At 41.1% G+C, this 15,317-nt stretch overlaps 1 protein-coding gene across 4 annotated transcripts in view; it reads right to left on the reverse strand.

Moving 5' to 3' along the window:
• The window catches only part of shf (Src homology 2 domain containing F), a 99,897-nt gene that overhangs the window by 12,976 nt on the left and 71,604 nt on the right, over positions 1–15,317 (reverse strand). The window contains exons 3-5 of one of the 4 annotated variants that reach the window (XM_020592363.1): positions 13,686–13,904; positions 12,735–12,833; positions 3,757–3,903 (exon numbers count right to left, since the gene is read on the reverse strand). In XM_020592363.1, the coding sequence (XP_020448019.1) occupies positions 3,757–3,903; positions 12,735–12,833; positions 13,686–13,904 (465 nt within the window). The remainder of the gene's footprint in view (positions 1–3,756; positions 3,904–12,734; positions 12,834–13,685; positions 13,905–15,317) is intronic. The other 3 variants (XM_020592364.1, XM_020592365.1, XM_020592366.1) reach the window with 3 other exon arrangements.

Genomic DNA, 15,317 nt, shown 5'->3' on the forward strand with positions numbered 1-15,317 from the left:
TTCTAGACTTTTTCATGTAGCCCATTTGAACTACATGCTGACTGTGACTGCTGGGAATACAGTGCGAGTAGGATGAACATACAGTATATGTGTATGGGTGAGAAATTGTGTTTCCATGGAAACTGACCAAGGGGACAAGGGAGATGCATGTTTGCTCTGCTTATCCCTGTCAACGCTGACAGATCACAACATGAAGACACAACCATTTGCTCTCTCTAGCTCCTTCACGTTCAGTTTCTCTTTTTCTGTTTACATATGTCCGGCCTTCCCTCTTTTTCTCCCCTGCACCTTCTCTTTTGATCTATCCAACACACTCTGGCCTTGACTTTTTAATTCAGTCTTTTTCTCTGTATTTCAACACATAAAGGACAGAAAAAGACAGTGGAAAATGGACTGTGGAGGAATGCTAGCACAACAGAAAGGAAAGACAGACTAGTAACAGCTTTGATCTGTTTTCTGTACTGTTCTGGTGGCCCTAATGTAGGGTTATCAGTCACTGCTTCTGTATGTTCCTGCAGCAAAACTGCCAAAGTTTATGTACTTAAACGTCAATATATAAAATGCACTTTGAGCATGATATGATTTCTCTTTTTCAGTTCACCAATGAAAAAATATCTGCTACTGTGAAAAAGAAGGGTACTACAGTATCTGCGTTGCCCTACACAGTCCATTTCTCAGTGTATCTGCAGCACACTCAACCATTTGCCTGACCTCAGCTCTTCACATTTCCTCCATCCTTCCCACACTAATTCTTCCTCTTGCCCAAATCCAACACAATCAGTGCTTCATTTGACCTTGATTAAAACCTTTTTTACTCCACCACCTAGAAATGGTTGACTGGCTCACCCCATCAACTTTCCTGTCACAGCTGCAACTTTTCCACAGGGAGAGTGCACAGTTCTGTGAGAAGAATATTACCACATGAAGAAACTCCACACTGGAAAAAAAACCTTCAGTTTATTTGCTTAAGTGCGAATGGACCCATGTCTGTTTTGATTACAAGCTATTGCAAAAGCACCAGCACCAGCTTCAAACTGTTGTAGAATTATGTTTTAAGGCTGAATATCAATGGGAATGAAGTAAACTCATTCCCCTTTCATTCTCTGGAGCCTGGAGCCCAGAGTCCGAGACAGGGCTGACAGGAGATTGACAAGAGGATTGGCCCACGGAGAACAAAAGGCCTGGGAGGCAGCTTAAGGAAGACAGGTGTGTGCGCGTATATCCAACTGAACACACTCATGTCTACTCACATTCACACAGAAAGGCGCATTCGTAAATGCGCAGGGCTATCTGCGTGTGTATCATGACTACTGCTGCTTGTAAAGTGCAGCAAATGGAATCTGTGTATGAGATTGAACTGTCAGTCAGATGGTGACTGATGGCTGAAAGGCCGGCCCCCTTCATACATACAGCTTTCTTTACAGAGCCACACACACACACACCCACACACACAGAGGAGTTTGGGGTGAGGGAGAGTGGGTGAGAGAGGTGGCTGATTGGCTGGGACACAGATAAACATGGAGGCTAAATTGACATTCCCATGATTACACTGCAACCAATTCACAACATAAAGCACTGCAATGTAATGCAGCAGAAAACAGCAGAGCACAGGATGAGACAAAATAAAGTCATACAAAGGTGAGATTTAAAGCAGCGGGTCACAAAAAAGCATTTCAAATAAAGAAACACTACACAATGAATTAGAAAAACTAGGCTATAAGAGGCACAATATTCAAAACATTCAACACTGAGGCTTCTGAACAACCTGACTACTCATCTTCTCCATCTGTACATGCTCCTGTGAAAACTCCTCTAATTAAGCTGGCTAACTAATTCTCATTTAATAATAGTACTCGTATCACAAATGATGAAAAGTGCGAGGGGCGATGTGTGTCATCGACCGCTGTATTGTGAGGTGAAAATTGCGTTTTCCAGCTAGGACACGTGAAATGATTAACAGATCTACATCTCATTAGAATGCACTGCACAGGGAAAATATTGTGCTGTGTGGCATGATACTCCAAGTAACGGTAGCTTAAAAAAAGAAACAAACAAAATCACTCACTTTCATGTTGATATTCATTATGTGCACCAGGCACTCAAATAATGATTTGTTGGATGGTTTTTATAATGACTTTTTGGAGGACAGGATTTTAAACGCTCATGATTCTGTCATCTATGCTTTCTTCTTTTATATAAGTCTCCAGCTGACACTATAATTAGGTTTCCCAAGACAAAGGAATGACCTTCGAAAGTGTCAGCTGGTGAATCTATTTAAAATTAAATCTGGGTAACTTTTAATTACTTTGTTTGCTTTTTAGTCTTCCTGCTGTAGTTTAGAGGAAAGAGAAGGTAAAATAAATGTTTCAAACTACTGATAATTAATTCATAGCATAAAACAAAGGCGGAAGCTATTTATTATACTTGGACAAAAGTGCCCCCCATTTATACGTAGATGTAATATCTGTCCTGTCAAGCTGCATTAAAATTCTGATACTGACACTGAGCAGATAAGGCAGATTTCCCTGAACTGTAGTGGATATTGTTTTATTCCGGGTCTATTAGTACAACAAACCACAACAGCCTTTATAAACACATACAAACCCACAGCTCTTTACCCTGACTGAGTCAAGTATGTAAGTCTCAGTATGCACACTGAGGTCGAGAGAGTGCATTGTAACTGTATTCACTAGGGTTGTGGAGGTCATCACCACCCCCATGTCTGCCACTGTGACCTCTGACCCTGTAGCTGTAGAGTGGGGCCACTCTGGCTCAGACAGAGAGGGGATCAGTTTACAGTTGGACGCCAACCTTAAACCCAGTCACATCACAGAGGGAACCAGAACCTTTCCCATGGATTTATGGACATAAATCAACTCCTTCCTCTGTCCTCGCCTACAGCACACAGTGGTGTCCTCTTACATGGCCCCAGTCTATGTCTTCCCACTTTGCCAGGGAAAATCCCATTCCTGGCATTAGTTCTGCTGCATGTCCTGCTTTCTCTGTGTAATTACAGCAGTTAGAGTGTGAGCATGTAGAAGGGCTTCAAAAAATCAACTACCAGCTCTGCTGGTTGAAAGCTGGATGAATTATTTGTCCACTGTTTGATAAGTTGATAAAGATGGCTAAACCTCAGGTGAAGAGAGTCAAGCACTGAAACTGCCTCTGATGAGTCTGATTTTTCAATTCATATAAGCCACTTGTAAAGAACTGTGGGCCAACTGTGGACATCTGGGACCATTATGAGTATGTTGACAAGAGGAAATGGGGGTCACAATGAATGGCAATTATGCGTGCAGAAGGCAGTTCAGCACAATTAAAACTAATGAGCCTTTAGCCCAAAAACCTGCACAAGAGTTAGTGATTTTCTGCCACATGTAATCCAGATGGAAAAGTCAGCCACTACTGTGCTAATACCTAAAGTCATATTATACAGTGCTTCTATGAGATGAGATGTGAACTCTTTCATTATGTCATCACCAAGCAGCAGATATAAGTGACTGCTTTCATTTAATACAAATAACACTAAGTATCACATTTGAATGCTACTGATTTAGAATAGCACACATTCATTACCATTCAAACTGTTCATTAATAAAAACAGATAGATAGATAGATAAACTGAAGGAAGTGTTAGCATGGACAAGTGGATGAATGGATGGACTAGTAGATGATGGGAGTGTTGGATGGATGGACAAACAGACATGGGGGTAACTGATGGGAAAGATGATGGACAATGTGAACACCAACACCCACCATGGTGGTGCTGGTCACAGCTTGTCTGTCCTGGCGAGGGCTGAGCTGTCTGGAAGGGAGACTCCAGCTCCTCCACTAGGGGAGAGCTGGTGTTGAGTTGCCCGACAGGAGGGGGCCACGGTAGGTCCTTGATCACTTTAATCTCTACTGCAAGTGTCACCCAAGTCACCAAAGTAGAGACAGAGGGAAGGAGAGCACAGCAACAAGAGGCATAAATGGACAACAACACCAGAGGTGAGGACAGGAAAGCAATGACAGAAATCAGAGAAGAAAAAAAGACAAGGAAGAAGGGTTAAGTGAAAAATAAGTAAGAGTAAAAGATGTCAGCATTGTGGTAGAAAGCTGCCTTATACTGTGATCCAAGAATCGGCAGCAGCTGTAAACTAGAAAAAGAAGGAATGAAACAGGATTGAAAAAGAAGATAAGTTAGATCTAAGAATTGAATTGGGTTCTTTGATAGCAGGTTTCACTTTGGACCAAGTTCCAAGTTAATTAAAACCCCTAAACTAGAAAAACCGATGTCAGAAAGTAGAAGGGATGTGAAAGGTTTTGCATTCAGCATACAGATTTAAGTCTTGACTCAAATTCAATAAAATGTTATTGAACACCAACCCCACCTGAAAAGCTGTGTCTTTTTTGAGCCTTCCCCTCTCCACTGCCCCAGCATGAACTAAGGTTCAGACCCAACCCGACTGACACTGGTCTCACCTTGGCATCCAGAGATGCACTGAGAACATGACAATGCAAAATTCTAAATCGCTACTTCTATTTCTAGGGCTGTGGCTCAGGATGCAGAGCGGCTCATCTCATAATCAGAATATTGGTGGTTCGATTCCTGGCCTTGAGCAAGCTGCTGGACCCCCCAGTTGGTGAAAGAGTATAAGACATTTACTATTTGTAAGTATTGTACATGCCTTAAAAGTATAGACTATAATATATAAAGCTGCCTTGAGCTCAGCTACAGCTACTGATACAGTATGTCAGCAAGCCTTCTGCGCTTATTCTTAGTTCTGGAATTGAAAAAAAAAAGACTGTGGACCTCTACTGTATATTAAGATAAACAACAATGTAGAGAATATCCTTCACTGAAACAAACCTCAGAGCAATCCATTCTAGCAGTGGACACTTCCCAGACTTTGCCCCTTAAATAATGTATGTCCAGCTGGGGTATTACTAGGGCAAATTGAGCAGTCTTGTAAGAGCCTATCTGTCATGGAAGCAGGGCCACATGTTAAATAGCTGAGGATACCTAATAAATCTGTTGGAGAGGGGAATGTTTTTTTGTCATCCAAGAAAAAGACTGTTAGAAGCCAAGACCAATAAAGAAACACAATACAGCTGTAGTAGCTGTGGAAAGCTACCGTATGTTCCTCTGAAGAATCGTATGATTGTATAACTCTTTTTTTACATAAATATCCAAACATATCTTCCAGTAAGAAAACTCACAAAGAACATTTCAATGCCACTGTCCATGGTGCTGGAGATCTTACTGCAGTGTTTGAAATTAATCAAAATAAATCAAATTCAGTGTGATTTTATCAGTCTGGTTGCTGCTTATAACATGAATTGGGTTAACATGGACAAAAAACAAACCCTTCAGTGATAGCCTGAAGTGCTCTGAAATGATCAGTGAGCCAGCTATACTGCGCATCACAACAGTCACATTAGGGCAATGACGGTCTTCTTCAACTCAGCCGATGATGTTAATCAGCCAGCAGATAGTGAGTACAGGACACGACAACTCGTTGCTGAAGTCGTCCTTTAAACGCTTTTGTTTCTGTTTTGCTCATTCTTTCTAGAGTGCTTATAACTTTTGTTTGCTATATAATAATTACAAAAAAATGTTATTACTGTACAAAAAGGCTCAAGATTAATAAGTCTATATCTGACAGAATATTTCTTTAATGAATGACAGCCATTACTTTGTCAGATTTTTAAAGAGTTCCATTTTTATCCAAAGGGGGTTGATTAAGTATTACTTCAGCTGCCTAAGATGAAAAGACTGCTGCTGTATTTAGAACCATTAGTGCGTCATGGGCTTTTATTCACTGGTATACAGGCTGGTTTTCAGTGGGAGGATGAACATAATTTTTCCTGCAAGGAATTGGAGCATGTTACTGGTACAGGACATGCTAATGAGAAGCAATATCTGCAAGCTAGATGACGGGGGGAAACAGGAGAATATTACATTTGACAAGCTATTAAATAGCTGGACCCACAATGTCAGGGGGCTAATCTAGAAAAACATGGCTGGAAGGAGGAGCCGTTTGCTGACAATCCTGATGTGAGAGGTGTGGGGTGGTGAAGCAGTGGAAATGGAATGTGGGGAATGGAGACAGAAGGTCAGAAACTTTGGTAGATAATATAACTTCCTGTACTTTGGGTTGAAGTAGAGGGCTCTCTTCCTATAGGATTATAAGCCTAATACTCATTTCAAATTGCAGATTAGCGTGTAATCGATTGGGGAGCAGAAGGATGTGTGCAACGTGCAGCCCCACAGTAAGGACGAGGCTGATTTGGGGTTGGTGTGGCACAGATGTGCTTGGTTGCAGAGCTAAATAATAGCACTTTGAAAATCAAGGTAAATTGCCTCAACAGACAGGCGTTTTGTTGCTGCAAAACTCAGGGTGACTGGAATCTCTCTCATCTTGTAACATATTTAAAAATACTGGAAGTCTCAAAGCCCTCTTAAATAATAATTGACCCTACATGCCGCTGATGCTGCACGGGCAACTGTATATTAACACCATGTACCATTCTTCAAAGACAAATTCAGTGACACATTCAACTTTAGGTCTAGACACCAGCCATGACTGACACACAACTGAGTTGTTATATATGGACCCTGAAGACTCACCACAACATTACAGATATTTTCACATACAGATCTTAGCACAGAACCCTTTGTGAAACATACTGTATAAACACAATGCTAAATAAACTCATTCACTGCTTGTGAAGATCGTAAATAACACTCACTATATGTCCCTGTAATGCATTTTATTTATTTACAAATTTATGGCCATCTGCTTATACCTGTATATCAAGTTACTAAGTCTGTTCATTGCAAAGCACTTTGAGAGGAGCTTCAAAAGGGTGAGGTCCAAACAAAACATGATTATTTCTACAATTTGGAGGATCTGATTCTGATTATTGTAATTACTGGCAGCAGAATTTGTATACGACTTTCTTCAAAGAAAATGTGAAAAAATCAATTACTGGCAGCAGAATTTGTATATACTGTAACTTTCTTCAAAGAAAATGTGAAAAAATTGATTATTGATCCTAATGACTAAGGACTACTTCTGAAGAAATATGTAAATGCATCATTTACTCTGATTGCATTTGGCTCAATATGCCACCTCTCATCTGCATAATCCTCAATCTATATTTGTACACAGTGCCTCCTGTTGACACAGGAATAGAGGCTATTAACAATTCTAAATTAATAAAGTACCCGTCACTCAGGCTAACTACACAAACACAGTCCTGTTAGGACTTTGAAAAGGAAAATTCAAAAACAGCTTCATGTGTCACTCACATGTCCTGAGTCTAAAAACCATCATTCAGTGAGCTGGAGTGTTGTAAACACTGCAGCTGATTAATTATTAGCTTCACAGCTATAGAGAGAGTACAGTTCATCAAATGAACCAGACACTACTTGAACAGTGGACAAGGGTCCCTCCTTTATTGGAGTTTATCTTTCCTTTGTTTTTTCAGGCACAGCTCTATTTTTAAAGCCAGGTATTTATTTGCCCAGGCTTTTCATTAGCCCATGGCACTTCATCCCTGTAAACAGTGCAGTGCCATAAATCACCAGCTATGCTTGTTTCCACCAAAGCCATTTAATTTAGTTCTGCTTAATTTGGTTGGCTAATTGCATGCATATTCAAAACAAGAAGGAAGATTGTAATGTTTATGCCACATATTATGAGCAGAAGAGCTCAGAACACAAAACCAGCCTATTCTGAAGATATGTTTGTTCCATAGACACCCAGATTATTACAGATAACTGCGTAATGCTCCAGAGGATTTGAAATGCCACCTCATAATTCTCTGCCTACTGTAACAGTCACATTATCCTGGCTGATTCTCTTTCAAAACACAGATTTGACCATGTGTTTGCATTAAAAATGAAAGTGGCACATAGAAAATGGGTGATGGAGATGAGATGACAGGAAGGTTTTTTACTCTGCTCTTCCATAAAGTGAGAGAAGGGAAAGATAGGTTAGTGACGGCCAGACAGCCAGAGCTTCCACAGGGCCTTGCTGGTGATGTGCTGCTTCTATATTTTTTGAGGGAGGTTTACAGTGCTGTTGTGTCTGGCCAATGTGTTTAAATGAAGATAAGACCCACAGCAGCTCTCGGAGAAAGATGGCAGGACACATTTGAGGCTCATGAAAGAGGGCTGTCAGGAAGGTTATCAGCAGGGTGTTGCAGCAGAGGCCAGCAGGGCGATACAGAGCCGAGGAGTGACAGACAGTGCTGGGGAAAAAGGATCATCCAAGCAGAGAAAGCGGGAACCATGGCACTCACAAAACAACTGGCTTTAACCCTGGTAAAAATAACTAGTGCAGTGTAACCGAATCAATTATTTATTTTAGGTCATTACACTTGAGCCTCAGATTTCTGGGTTGTTAAACCCATGAAGATTCATTAAAAAAACCATAAAGCACCCCAGGACCTGAGGGAGCAAGTGACAGCGCCTTCTCTTATCTCCCATGTTAAATGCAGTGTACCCTGCTGGCCAGGAGCCAAGTGAAGCAAGTTACTAGCTGGTAACATAGGGCAAGGATATTAAGTAACAATAGCTCTCAATCCCAGTCCTGCTGTGTTGAGGCTCAGATTTCCGATGGCGGCATGTCCATGTCTGGGTGTGTGAGTGAGCATGCCACTGACAAAGCATATGGGTTTACACGAGCCTTCACATAGTCAAATTCTAATGTGTCTTCCTCACTCTTCACCTCCAGACTCATCCATCACCTACTTGGCAGCCAGGAAGAGGTTGTGACAAGTGTGTGTGTGTTCGTTCTCAAAAGGGGGAACAGCAAGGATGAGTGATTAACCAAACCACAAATACACAGCTTTCCAACACCTTAACAAGGCAGGGAATTTACATTCCATTGCGTACCTGTCAGGGAATAGCCCAACAGTGAATAATAACACCAGACCAAGTGTTGTCAAGAGGCAAGCTTGCAGGCAGTGATAGGGACAGCTGAGGAAAACGGGGCTACAGCAGGGAGCATTAGCCTGCTCTCCTTTCCCTATCATTAATGAAGACAAATAGTCATTTTTGCAGACTGCACTATTGTAGTTTACCATGGAGGGAGAGCATAGGCAGCACCCCCCCCCTTTTTTAACACCCACCCCATTGTCTTATTTTCATTATTTGTTAATACTTTGTTTGCAGATACCTTCCCATATAATAGTTATAACATGAACTGTGAAGGCAGGAAAATACCTCTGAAATCCAAACAGCGAACAGTATCATTAGTCATTGATATTACACAGCCATAAAATGCTGTAGAAACTACTGTACAGAAATATAACTGAGGAAAATTGCTCTCTAGAAACCTAAAAACACAATGAGCTATGGTCCAGCTGGCTTCAAAACAGGTCATCTACTGTAGCTAGAGAACTGCTTGAATCAGGCCTGAAACTGCAACCTAGTGACACATTTACTTACTAACTTAACCACTGAGACCTGGGGACACGGCAGCTGGGGTCAAGTTGGGAAAACAACATAAGCAGTCAAACAATCAGAGCTGTTCAGAAATCTCCAGCTCAACAATCAGATTTACAACACTAAAGTGGCAATGAACTGAAATGAGGGATACACAACACGCTGCACAGAACTGCATTAGTAAAATGTTAAAATACAAATGAGTGTTGCAAAATGGTAATTATCTGATTATGAAAATAAGAGCTAGGCTGAAAAGAATCTGACATTTTCTTATAGATAAATAATGTTCTTAATACATTTACATATTCAAACACTTGAATGATTTGTTTTCAATTTGCATGATTTTTGGCAGCTGCAAAACTATACTTCTGTAAAAAGTCTAACCTTTTTTTATATTGACTACTTTTCCAAAGAGGGCACCAACAACTAAAATATATCTCTAAAAAGGCTGTAACAACCACATGGCTGCTGGAGTGAAAAGCCAAAATATCTAGTTACAGGTTCAACTCAAGAAAGTATAAAATAACGCTTTTAACCAACCCTGAAATCCAAGCACTACTAGAAAAGCATGTCCCGATGTCTCACGCTCTTTACTTACAGTAGCCCACGACTTTATGACTCAAGTGTAAAAACTGATACACTCCACGAGTATGAAAACAATTCAATAGACCCACTATGAGATGTGAAATTCATCATCAGTAACAGAGGTGCTGTAAAACAGCTGTTCACTGTGCCAGTTTGCTCCTAATAGTTCATACAGATGTTTAAGATGGGAAACTCCAGGGCATGGCCAGGCTAACCTGGCAAAATCTGATGGCAGACTCTAAGTTCTCTCTTAAAGGGAGGTGACGCAGGGATGATTTATGAAGTGGGAATTATGGGACTGTCAGCAGTCCTAAAGAACTGGCTCACAAGTGGACTTAAATACTGAAGCAGTGCATCATGCCTTGACATTGGCAGTAAGCTGGTTGCAAAGATCTGAGCTATGGGGGCAGGCACACACATTCAAGCCTGAAAGGTGGGAAACTTTCTCTAAGCCCCTTGATGTCTGGATCCAAGGTCTGGCTACACTGACACCTGCAAGAGCAACAAGCCTGTGTTGACAAGGCTTGTCCCAGAGACATCTTTCTCATCCTTCTTCCTTTTTCTGCCATCCAAATAGTGGGGAATTATTTCTACATAACACAGAATGAAGACGTGCAATTAATCAAAGCACTTTTTATACTGCAGCTTTCCTCTCTAAAAGACAACTTAAAGACTTATCTCTCCAATTCTCAGCCAATGCTTTGACATCCAATAGAAATTAAATTAATCATCATCAAAAGAGGGAAGCTGTCTGCAAAAAAGGCAAGTTGAATGAGGGATGTGTTAGTAAATGGCATCCTAAACAAACTTCTGAGTGCTGCTTGACAGAAAAATAATGAGGGATAGAAGGAAAGTGATTAAGAATGCAGCATCCCTTATTTAACTAATCACAGGCAGAACAGAGCAACTCCTCTGAGGACCTCAGTGTCCACAATACACAAATAAATCAGAAACAGGAATTAAGTGACAAAGACATTGTGGAAAAATACAAAGATGGAGAATGAATATTTAGACATATGACACATACAGTGTGCACATATAGCATTAAAATTTGATTTAATCCTGTCCAAACATACACTCTTTGTAAATCAGAGCTGCAGTCACAATGGAATCAATCCATTCTATTCTAAGCAATCGCTACCATTTCATGCCACACGGAGACTTTACACACATGTAAACACGTTACATATCAAAGTCTCCAGTTCAGCACCATCTTTGACTTTCTCTGCTCCACTGCCACAGCTGTCTCTATGGTTCACCTTGTCAGTTTAACAGAAATTCAGCCTAAGTGAGAATGCTCATTGTGGCATTATAAAAATTTTAGATGGTAACATTAACATTTGTGTAAATAGCCCAGCTGGAACTTCTTCATTAGACGGTGCCATCAGATTTACCAGGGTTTGTCCATCAATGTGGAACTGCTGATTGAATCTATGGGATCCAATAGTTGTTTAGATCCATCTAAACCAATCCCCAGTGAGTCAGTCAGCACTACACCATAAGGGTTTAATCGCTCTTTCAATCTCTGTATTGTAATAAATATTGTTTTATTAAAATACCAGGGAAATAGTAGGATGTGTTTTCAAAGGGAAATGAAAAGACAAATGAAACAGAGATATATCTGCAAATGATAATAAAAGTAAATGGCAAAAATGTACATGTGCATTGTTTTCATATTGTGTCTTTGTGAGATTTGATTTGCATGACTTTAAAGCTCAAGCACTTTTCCAAGGGTAAAATATTTTGTTAATATTTTTAATGGCTCATTCATTGATGATATAGTCATCCTGATGTCATCATGTGAAATAATTTCATACTCAAGGCTTGCTGAATCTTAAAACTAATAAAGCTCTGCAAAACTGTTTACAGTTCAGACACAGAAAATAATCTTTTATTTCAGTACATCTAATGTATGTATGTGACACTTATGAAAAATGGTTATTTATTTATTTTATGCTTGTTCTTGTTAACATTTGCTATTTGAAGTTCATGCTTTGAATTCCATGTTCACCACATAACTGGGAAAGCACATCAATAACAGCCAGGCTCTTTGTGTTCACTGGTTGCTTGGCGTGTTCATTTGTGCCTTGTACGCTAGCAGGACAGTAGAAATCTCTTAGACAGCTGTAGGTTTGTGTGCGGAACATCCCCATGGATGGAAAGACACAGTTTTAGTGTATTTCTAGCTGCAGTGTTAATTATTCTTCTTTAGAGGTGGAGTGGGGAGCGATGGGTCAAATCATCACATCCTCTCCTGAGCACCAAGAAGTGTTACTGCACTTGTACTTGTTACACTGGTGTCCACCAAAAAGGCTGATTCGAGGAGAATTTCCATAGTGGCTGTGCCATTTTTAGTCCACTTCAGGTAATGGGCAATCATGTTAGTAGCAACCTGATAATGTCAATCAAATCAGGATGCTCCAAGAAAGATGATTTGAATTTGAAGTGGGTGATCTTTTCCTCAACTTACTGGAAGATTTGATTTTGATCAAATGAGAAATTATGATCATTTTTGCAGTGTCAAATCCTAAAGAAGCTAATATCCTTCATGTAACATCAATTTCAGTTATATTTCTAACCAGTGTAAGAAATAAACATCAAACTGAAAGATTTAGTATAACCCAGAAGGTTCAGGCATCACTGTTACAGTTCTATCATGAATAAATACAGAATGACAAAAGACATTCCCCAGCCCCTTCTCCAGTGGTACCTGTGAGGGATTTAGAGGTGCAGTCCTTCCTTCTGTGGGGACCTGATCCAGTGCCACTTACAGAGCCCTCGTAGCTAATGCAGTCATAACAAAGCAGTGCTGTTCAAGGATAAAAAAGAAAAAAATATAAAGAGAAAAGGGGCGATGAAAATAGAGTCAAAGGTTGATCATTCTCTTCTCTCAAATTACTTAAAAGGTTTGGCTTTTTTCGGGGGGAGTGCATATTTATCCAAAGCCATATTCTTTCCAGGAACAGCCCTGTATATTGTTATGGCTGTGTTAGCCATGCTGAAGCATTCAAACCACAATAACTACCAGCATCTATATGCACCTGCACAACCAATCAGCAGTTGGATCAAAACAGCACACAGTAAACTGGACACCTGCAAATGAACTTAGCGGGTGAGGGGGGAAAGCATTAACAGCGTTTAAAGCAGCAGAAGCAGTAGCAGAACCCTCAAACCTGACAGAAGCCACAGTTAAACTTGTTAGCGCTGGACAACACCTGGGTTACTTAAGCAGAAGAGAAACTGTTGCATTAAAAAGGTTGAAATTTTAAAAAGGGAGTCCTGACTGAAGTGCAGTCAGTGTTAAGCTGAATGTGAACAAGAAATTCACTGTCTGAGCTTTTGACATAAGAACTAACAGAGTGCAACAGGTAGAGCTCAAACACCACAATTCCTTTGAGGATTAAACATTTGAATTTGAATAAGGATGAAAAGAGATGGTTTTCTGCCTTTTTCAAGAACAGGTTTACTTTTAAAATGATTCTGCAATAAAAAGCAATGTGGGAAGTTGCATACATTTTCCTCAAGTGTCCTTTTGTTCTATGCAATTAATTTACTTACTTGTTTTAGCTACTTCTTGTTGTCTTATAAAGTATTTTGACGTTCGTTTTGAGTCGCACTGACTTAGCATAATAAAGGTCAATGTACTGTCTCTCTGCTGTACCTGCAAAGGCTTTGGAAATCCTCTCCTTCTTCCACTCCCAGGGCTGGTCATACTCCTCGGGAGGTCGCTCATCATCCTGGGGTAGTCGACTTTCTCTTGGGCAGCGTGAGCACTCGGGGTCCAAGTCTCCTCCGTTCTCAGCTGGCTCATAAGGCGTGTCGTAAAGGGGCAGCTGCCTCACAGGTCCGTCCTTAGGCCCTCTTCCACCAGATCGTATTTCTACAGAAAAAAAAAAGACTGGTCATGACTTGTAGGTTTGTGCAACAACACTTTATATATGAAAATGGCACAGGGACCAGAACCCTGTCAGCATATGAGAAATGAGGATTTATGACTCTAGTTTTTTCCAAATACACCTAAGGCAACATAATTAGTGAAGCCTGACATAGCCTACAGTACCATCATGGCGTCAAATTTGATGTACCAAAGGGGAAACAAGCTCATCTGGTAGAGAGCCAAGCCAGGTCAGTCGGCAGTAGGAAAGCCATCAGAAGCCAGTTAAAGGCCAGTTTAACCAGGCATAAAAAAACCAATGTATAAACAGTATTTTTGGTCCGAAAGTTGTATTAGAATATCAGCAATGTCCATCTCATCCCAACCTACAGGCAGAAACTTAAATCTGTGCAGTCTGCGGTCAAAACTGTTAAGAGATGTACTGAGTAGACAAAGTCAGAGCTAGAGGTCTGCTTTGACTGCACAGATTGGAGTGTATCTGAGGCTGTGTCTACAGACCTGGATGAACTCACTGACGATGTGACATCATACATCAGCCTTTGTGAGGACGTGTGGCCACCAAGACCTTCTGCACATACAACAACAAGAAGCCCTGGTTCACGGTAAAACTCAAGCAGCTTTGTTGTGCCAAAAAGGACTCCTACAGAAGTGGGGACAGGATACTGTATATGCAATCCAAGAACACTTCAACAAGGGAGATCAGAGTAGCAAAAAAGAGCCACTATGAAAAGCTGAAAAACCAGTTTGCAGCCAACAACCCCTCATCTGTCTGGTGTGGCCTCAAAAACGTCACTAGCTACAGGAACCTCCCCACCCACTTGATGAAAGACCATCAACTGACAGATGACCTGAATATGCTTTACGGTAGGTTTGAGAAGCAGAGCTCCAAACCCCTCACCCACCTCACCTCAGACCCAGCAGCTGCTCCCCCCATGATCACTTCTCTTACCCTCAACCCTGAAGATTGGTGAAAAGGATGTGCAAAAGATCAAAAAGGCACCAAGCCCAGAGGATGTGACCCCTTCCCCCCCCCTCCTGTGCTGATCAGTTGGCCTCCATCTTCACACTTATCTTCAACAGGTCACTGGAGCTGTGTGACGTCCCACCTTGCTTCAAACGCTTCACCACCATCCTGGTCCCCAAGAAACCCTCCATCAGTGGACTGAATGGCTACAGATCTGTCACCCTGATGTCTGTGGTCATGAAGTGCTTTGAGAGACTGGTGTTGGCCCACCCGAAGGACATCATAGACCCCTTGCTGGACCCGCTGCAGTTTGCCTACCGAGCAAACAGGTCAGTGGAAGATGTAGTGAACATGGCACTGCATTACATCCTGCAACACCTTGACTCCCCAGGGGCCTATACACCAGGCCTCTTTGTGGACTTCAGCTCGGCATT

Source organism: Monopterus albus, unplaced genomic scaffold, assembly GCF_001952655.1.
Source record: "Monopterus albus unplaced genomic scaffold, M_albus_1.0 scaffold17.1, whole genome shotgun sequence".
NCBI lineage: Eukaryota > Metazoa > Chordata > Actinopteri > Synbranchiformes > Synbranchidae > Monopterus > Monopterus albus.